Source organism: Orycteropus afer, unplaced genomic scaffold, assembly GCF_000298275.1.
Source record: "Orycteropus afer afer isolate SDZICR_OR568_19922 unplaced genomic scaffold, OryAfe1.0 scaffold00130, whole genome shotgun sequence".
Classification (NCBI taxonomy): Eukaryota; Metazoa; Chordata; class Mammalia; order Tubulidentata; family Orycteropodidae; genus Orycteropus; species Orycteropus afer.
The window spans coordinates 5274557-5282465 of record NW_006921717.1 but is presented as its reverse complement, the minus strand read 5'-3'; the positions used below and the strand labels follow the sequence as shown (position 1 = coordinate 5282465).

Genomic DNA, 7909 nt, shown 5'->3' with positions numbered 1-7909 from the left:
ACCACCGAGCGGAGCCGGTGCTCCAGCAGCAGGTCCAGGCTGCTCAGGTAGCAGCTGCGGAGTTGGGCGGCCTGGCTGGCGCTGGGCTCGCCTTGGGCGATTGGCCCCACCGTGTGGATGACGTCTGCGGGGGAGGACTGGCTCAGGCCGGCCTGGGCCCTGGAGGGGGCGGGAAACAGGCCTCCCCCCAAGTCCTGAGCCTCCCCAGGGAAGGAACCTGGCTAGTGCCTGTGCGCACGAACTCCGATGGCCAAGGGCAGGCACGCCCCTGCAGAGGTCCGGCTGGGACACAGGGCAGGAGTGGGCGCGCGAAGGCTTGGCCGCTTGGCTCTGACCCGTCCTCCGGGCCCTCACCCCTCCCCAGCCTCCACCCACTCCCCCTGCCCGTCTGCGTCCTGGGTGTGCGAAGAGGGACCCCCAAGAGGCCTCCAGCAGTTCTGTGGACGCCGTAGCCTTAGCCCCCCAGTTATACACAGGCGCCCCGACGTGCCCGCGCGCACCAGGCCCCCGGGGGCTGAGGGGAAGGGCACCCCATCTATGCCCGACGGGTGCGGGGTGTCGGGACTCACACTTGGCCGGCAGCCGGTAGCCTCCGGTGATCTTGGCCTTGCCAGTTTCACAGCTCTGCAGGGTGCGGCACTCGTCGGTGAGCAGGGGCCCGGCCGCCCGGTGGATGCAGCCGTCCACTGCGAATGCGGGAGGAGTGAGCTGGGGGCCTCCCGCATTTTACAGAGGAGAAGGCTGAGACCCCGGAACCGAAGATTGCTAGTCCCGGAAAGGTCCCCTCGGCCGTACCCAGGTCTCAGCGAGCATCGCGCCTTCCTTCCGCCCCCTTCAAGCCCTCACCCTTCGTTTTTTTCACAACCCGGGAAATGTAAGCGCAGAGGGGCCGGACCCGGCCCTGCGCGGCGCGGGTGGCCGGCAGGGGGCGCGCTCGACCCACCTGCTCCTTCCCGGCTGCTCGGCGGGGACCGGGGCGGGGCTGGGGCCTCCGCCGGGACCGCAGCCGGAGCCTGCCGAGGGCGACGCTCGCTCCCCCGGCCCTGCTAGCGACCGGCGCCATCCCCGCTCGAGCCTCGGCGTCTGGCCCTAAGAGCACGGGCGCGCGGAACTGATCCCGCAGCCGACTTCCGCACGCCTGGCAGGGCCTCTGCCAATGCTCGGACCCACTTTTCAGATGAGGAAACTGAGGACATCTGCCCCCAAGTGGCAGTTCCGGGGCCTGCTCCAGAGTCCTCCAGCCGCGTCCCTGCGCCACCTAGGCAGGGGCCAGGGCCGCGGGGCCCGGGTCGCGAGGCTGTCTCTGGGCGCAGCAGCTCTGCTCGTTAACGAGCAGCTTCGTTAGCGCAGCCGGCTTAATTGGGGCCGAGCCTGGGCTTGTTTACCCGAGGGTGGCTCCTGGGCCTTGCGAATGACTCTGGGGACCCAGGCCCAGAAAAACAAGTCGGGCGCCGCGGGAGCCCGGAGGCGCCCTGCTTCCCGGCCCGCCCCTACCCCAGCGCCAGGGCCTGAGCCAGGGCTGGAGAGGCTGCTGTGCCTCAGGCCGACCCGGGTTCAAGTCTGGGACTTGGGCAAGTCCTTTTCTCTCTCCCGGTAACCCCTCAGGGGAGGAGCTGGCGTCCTGGCCAGGCGTACAGGGCCCATCCCCCTAACCACCCCAGGCTGTGGGCGGAGCTCCTTGGGGACTCCTGGCTGGAACTCACAAGAAGTCAAGGCGCGGCAGCAGGAAAGGACAACATCTCCCCACTTTACAGACAAGCAAGCTGAGTCCCTTTGTCCTTCGTCACCCCCTTCCAACGTCTGGTACCAGAAGGTTCCCCAAAACATCTCAGGGTGGGGATGAGGGACTTAGTGGGGTGGAGGGACCCTGACAAGGTCCCTCCCACCCCCTTCTCTCTTCCTGCAGTACCTGGGGGGGTGAGGCTGGGAGGGCCATGCACTTTGGATCCAGGTGCCAGCGTGTGTACAGCCTGGCACCCGTGTATGTCTGTCCTGGGTGGGGCTGGCAGGTGGCCACCCAGCACTGCCAGCAATGCCAGAGGCTATAGGGCTGGGCAGCCTGGGTTCAAATCCCAGCTCTATCAGTCTGAGCTGTGTGACCCAGAGCCTGTCACTTAACCTTGCTGTTGCTTCATCGATTACATGGGATCCTGTAGCACCTGCCTCATAGGGCTTAGAGTGCTTAAGCCAGTCCCTGTATGAGTGAAGGTAACGTGACTGTTGGCCGTCATGATGACACGGGCATCGTTTGGGCATGTGCAGGGGAGGTGCTTCCCTGCACGGTGTACATGGTGTGTGAGTACAGGGATGTGTCTGAGCCAGCTCCCCTAGGGGGCCTCCCGGCCAGCCCCAGTGGTCTCAGCCACCTGGCAGCGGGCTGTGCGCTGTCTCCAGGCACTAGCCGCCCTGCAGGCGACCTTGACTGGCTGTGCGGTCCCTGCGGAAGTGAAGCCCAGCAGGATCTGTTTCAGGGACTTAATGTTTCCTGGGGAAGTGAACGGGCCTGCAGCCAGGCCTCTGGGGTTGACCTGAGGGCATGGGGTGGGGGCGGGGCCTCAGTGCTAGCCGAGGTCTGGGGCTGGAGCTCCCTACTCCCTCCAGTGTCCATACAGTTTCAGGGTCACGTGATTGCTCTGCAAGCAGGGCCCAGGGAGTTCCCTGTTCCAGAGGAGTAGGTTTGAGCACCACCCCTGCCCTGTCCTCCCAAGGAACCAAAGCCAGACTGGCCCTGGCAGTCAGTCTCAGCTGCCTGCCTGTCTGCTCCCTTCTGTGTCCCCCAATCTCAGCCTTGTGGCCTCTTCCCCTGACTCCTGAGTACCACAGGACCTCCAGCCCCGGCCCCAGCCCTGCCCTAGTCCTTTTGTCCTTAGCCACAGGCCCAAAGGGTGGCCTCCTGGCCCCATACTGCTCAAGGCTCCCTTGACTCTGACCCCCAGCCCTGTCCTGGCTCTGACTTTGAGCTCAGCTGAGCCCTGGTGACTGGAGGAGGAAGCTTCCCGGGCCCTCCCAGGAAGGCTGCCCATCCCTCCCCTCTCCCCTGACCCTGGGGCAGCTGGGGAAAGGCCCACAGCCTGACCCTGGGACCACCTTGTGTGGAGGCACCCAGAACTCATACCCGGCTGACCCGTGGTACCCTCTCTGGCCCCTCAGCCACATCCAAACCAACCTCACACCTCCGGCTCAACTCCTCCCCTACCCAGGGGCAGCAGCAAAGCTAGAGCCTTAACAAAGATGAACCCTTTGGCATGTACACTACTGCATTGTCAGTGATGGTAAGCATTGACCTACCGCTGGATAGATGGGTGGACAGGCTGAACGATCAGGTATGTCTATGCGTGCCCATGACCATGTACAGGGTTAGCAGACAGTGTTTCCACATGTGTGTTTATGTGCTGTAAGAATGTCTGGGTGCATAGTAGAGCTGACAAGAGGCAATGTTGTGGTGACTTCTTGGCCACAGACAGCCACCCTGAGGGAGCGAGAAGTTGGACCTGTGGGCTTGGGACCATGGTTGTCGGAGACATCAAGCTCAATTGGCATAATATACATCTTACTTTGGTGAGTAGTGACTGGGGTCTTAAAAGCTTGCAAGCAGCCATCTAAACGCAATGATGGGTCTCGCCTCATGCAGAGCAAAGAAGAATGAAGAAAATCAAAGATGCATGGAAACAATTAGTCCAAGCGACTCGTACACCATGTGATCCTCAGCCTATACGACTATGAGACCAGAAGAACTAAATGGTGCCCAGCTACCACTGTCAATCACTCAGAGGCGGACTGCTGCAGGAGATCCCGGATAGAGTGGGAGAACAATGTGAAACAAAATTCAAAATCATAACAAAAGAGTGGGTTTGCTGGTCTGATAGAGCCTGGTGAGACCCCTGAGACTATGACCCCTAGTTACCCTTCAGGTCTGGAACTGAACTCACTCCTGAGGCTTCCAGCCAAACAATAGGCAGGCACATGGGGTGGACATTTACATCAGGTAGATACACTCCTTGGAGCGGTCAGATCAATCGTGGGAGAACAGAAGGGCAGCATTTGCACAGGGAGACAGCTCACAGGGGTGAGGTGGGAGTGCACGGGAGGGAAGGACACAGGGAAGAGGTAACTATGGGGTTGCTGTTGTTGTAGTTACGTGCTGTCGAGTCAGACTCGACTCATAGCGACCCCTCCTTGAGTTTCTGAGGCAGTATCACTACGGAAGTACATTGCCCAACCTTCCTTCCGAGGAGTGGCTGGTGGGTTTGAACCGCCAGCCTTCTGGTTACCAGTCAAGTGCCTTAGGCATTATGCCACCAGAGCTCCTAACTCTACCAGAGCTCCTAACTACAGGGAGGAAGTGGGAAGAGAGCTGTTACACTGTGGGGAATTGTAGTCAGTGTCATGAAGCAAAATGTGTATGAAGTGCTGTATGGAAAACGAATTTGCTCTGTAAACTTTCACCCAAATGACAATAAAAATTGAGAAAAAAAGAAAAAGAAAAAGCTAGGGTCTTTCTTGGGGAAACAGAACTTGTGAGTGATGGGGCCTTCTTCAGCTGGGGCCAGAAGAGCGCCCTGAAGTCCACCTGGCCCCTTCACTGCCCCTCCTGTCCACCTTTAAGGCCTCTCTTATCTGGCTTCTTATCACCAGCCACTGTTGGCCTTGTCATCAGTGCCCAGCTGGGCTGTTGCTGGGCTGTTGGTCCTCCTAGTCACTCTGGAGATAACGTTATTTTTCCTCCTTTATAGCAGAATGAACAGGCAAAGAGAGGGTAGAAGCTTCCCCAAGGCTGCACAGCTAGAAGCCAGGAAGTTGGGCTCCCAGGTTCAGCACTTGACTTCCTTTAGGATCACAAAAGGGCTCACCTCTCTCTGAACCTCAAACCCTGAACCTCCCTCCCTTGGCTAACTGGCTCCTGTGCGCCTCCTAACCCAAACACTGGGAAGGCATTGTCTAGACCTGCTGTCTCCACACCTCGGTGCCTCCTCACTGCCCAGCCCGCGGCCTGACTCCTGTCTCCCTCCCCCATCAACACATCCCTCTCCCAACAGACCGACGTTTGGGGACACCTTGTCTTTTCTTCTGAGGCTCTTTTTCTTCTCTTCACCTTTCTTGACGGTTCAGCCGCTCCCACACAGATGACTGTCCCCCTGCATTCAGCCAGGCTGCCACCTTAGGGACCTCTCGTCCTCTCCCACTGCCTCCCTGAACCCTCCTGTCCCCCTCAGGGGCTCCTCTTCCTTAGGTGGCTCCTCAGATGCCTCCTTGGCTGGAGGCCCTTCCAGACCTCTCTCTGCCACAGCCGCACCAGCCCCCATCTTAGAACCCTGCCTTCCGCCCTGGTCCTAGGCACTTCCTCCAAACGAGCCTAGCAGTTGCCCTGTTTGGCAGACCCTGACGTGGCGTTGTGCCCCCAGCCCTCCTGCCCCAGTGTGGACTACGCAGACCCCCTGGCCGCCACACTCTGCACTCGGCCTCAGCCTTCACCTGCGTGTTCCCACTCACATCCGGCCCCTTCAGTGATCTCTTGTCAGCCTTCAGCCTTTGATCCCCTCCTTATGGAAGCACCCCTGTATGGAGCCCCCTGTCCTCCTCAGAGAGCCACAGAGGTGGAGAGGAAAGGAGGGGAGTGTTGAGGGAGCCCTGGGCAAGGCCGGGGCAGGGCGAGGCCAGGTGGCCAGGGGCTAGAGTGGCCCTCTTCAGAGCCAGGAGGCGGCAGGCAGGCAGGCTCCTTGGGGGCCGTCTTGTGAGGCGCTCAGGGTATGTTGGCCACTATTTAGGGTGCTGCAATATTCATGAAGGGAAGATTAGATATTTAAATTTATTCAGCAATAAATGCATCTCAGTTGGGGAGCATTCCTCAAGCTAAACAAACAAGCGAGTAGGGGCTAATTAATTATTTACAGGAACATGAGGAATTGAGGAGGCCCGTGGCCTGGAGGACAAGGGGGACAGCTGTGGCACTGCCAAAGGGCGTGGTGCCCAGACAGGCCCGGGTCTGCTCCTTCCTCCTCTTCCCACCCTTGCTCCTCCTCACCCTCCAGTGGGGCTGGCCCCCTGCGTGACCTCTTCCGGGGCTTCTCTTCCCAGAAGTCCTGGCTACAAGCTTGCTGGTTGCTTAGGGCAAGTCGCTTAATCTCTCTGAGCCTCAAGGGTGGTGGGGAGGACTGAAGTGTTCTGTGGGTGGCCAGGGGTGGGCGCCGAGCAAGAGGAAACAGTCATCACCGCGGCCACGGTCACCACTGTGACTGTTCAGGTCTTGTTATCTCTATGATTACCCGCCCCCCCGTACCTCTACTCCCAAACTCCCTCATCCAGCCCCTGGGTTAGAAAGAGGAGGAGACGGAAGCCCGGTGGGATTGAGTGACTTGGCCACGGTCACAAGCCAGTCAGAGAGGAGCAGAAGAAGAGACAAAGGTTCAGAGAGGTAAAGCTGCTTTCTCAGTCCCACAGCCAGGCTGCCATGGGCAGCCTCATCTCCTTCCCTGACCTTCTTCACTTCCTGTGGGCCCTCAGAAGAGGCAGGTGAGTAGGAGGAGGAATGGGGCCAGGCCACGGGGGACATGCAGGGCGGGGGCGGGGCTCTGTCTCTGCCCCTTCCTGCCACGATCACCGGCGAGTTTTGGAGTTTTGTAGTCTCTCCAGTTCAACTTCCCACCTGTGAAGTGAGCCGGCTGTGGCTGTGTAGGGATGGCTCCCGGGGACAGACCAGACCCAGCCCTGTGAGACTGGGTTGGGCTGAGACACATCCTTAGCAGCTCCTCCACCTCCTTGCTGGGCGACCTTTATCGCCCTGTGCCTCAGTTTCCCCATCTATACAACAGGGTAGGTAACAGCACGTCCCTCCTCGCTTGTCATGGGCATTCAGTGAGAGACTGATCGGGGGCCCACTGCCTTTATGCCGTCACCATCCTCCTTTTACAGACAGGGACAATGAAGCTCAGCCACGCACTCTCTTGCTAGGAGACCCCTCAGCCACCTTCATGCTGTCAGGGGCCACCTTTACCTGAGGGGCCCACTGCCAAGGTGTCAAGAAGCCCCAAGAAGGATGCCTGAGCTGTCTGCACTGCCAGGTCCCAACCCTGCAGAAGGAAGACCCCGCCCACAAAATGGCTGAATGACTCACCGCAGGGGCCTGGCCCTCACCTCCCCAGGCCCTCCCTCCACTACCTGTGGCCTGGGTTTGCTTCCCTGGCTCTGGCTAGGTCTTGGGGATCAAGACACCCACGATGCCTGGTTGTCAGGACTGTTTTTGCCTCTGCCCACTCCCCCCCAGTCACTCATTTGATCAACAAACCAACAAACCCATACCAGGCCCCACTGTGGGCCAGGCTGCACTCGGTCCACTGGGGGCTCAGAGCCCACCCTCGACAGGCCCAACCCTGGTGGTGCCCAGACGGGTGGACACCCCAGGGAGAAGACGGATGGACGGCAGCGTGGCAATGTGATCTGAAATTCATTAAGGGTGAGCTCAGCGCCTTAAACGGGGATTTGAAAACATTAGGTCTTCATTATGTACACAACAGCAGTGCCTCATTCATCATGTAAAAATCACTTCTGTTATTAAAGATCCCCGTGGCAGCGCAGGCGGGGCCTGGCGGCATCCACTGAGGGTTGGCACAGCCCACCAGGCGGCCACGTGAGGGCCCAGGGGCCCACCATCCCTCTCACCCAGTTGGGTGGGGGTGGGGGGAGCGGAGGGCAGCAACCTGGTGCCTCAGTTTCCTTATCTGCCAACTGAAGAAGTGAAGGGCGCCTGTCACAGGGCTGTGGACCTCAGCGAAGGGCAGGGAGAGGCCCAGCAAAGCCGAGAACCACACCACGTGACCTGTGAGTGACATCACTGTCTGCTAGGGTCAGGCCGTGGTGGTGGGAAGGCCCAGGGTGTTTGCTGGGAGAAGGGTACATCACCACACCTTTGCAT

The 7909-nt window shown here is 59.9% G+C and overlaps 1 protein-coding gene across 1 annotated transcript in view; it reads right to left on the bottom strand.

Annotated features, from left to right (window-relative positions):
- MACROD1 (mono-ADP ribosylhydrolase 1) overlaps positions 1-7909 on the bottom strand; it is a 179521-nt gene that overhangs the window by 1041 nt on the left and 170571 nt on the right. Inside the window, exons 5-6 of the mRNA XM_007944990.1 lie at positions 570-686; positions 3-124 (exon numbers count right to left, since the gene is read on the bottom strand). Coding sequence (XP_007943181.1) covers positions 3-124; positions 570-686 — 239 coding nt within the window. The remainder of the gene's footprint in view (positions 1-2; positions 125-569; positions 687-7909) is intronic.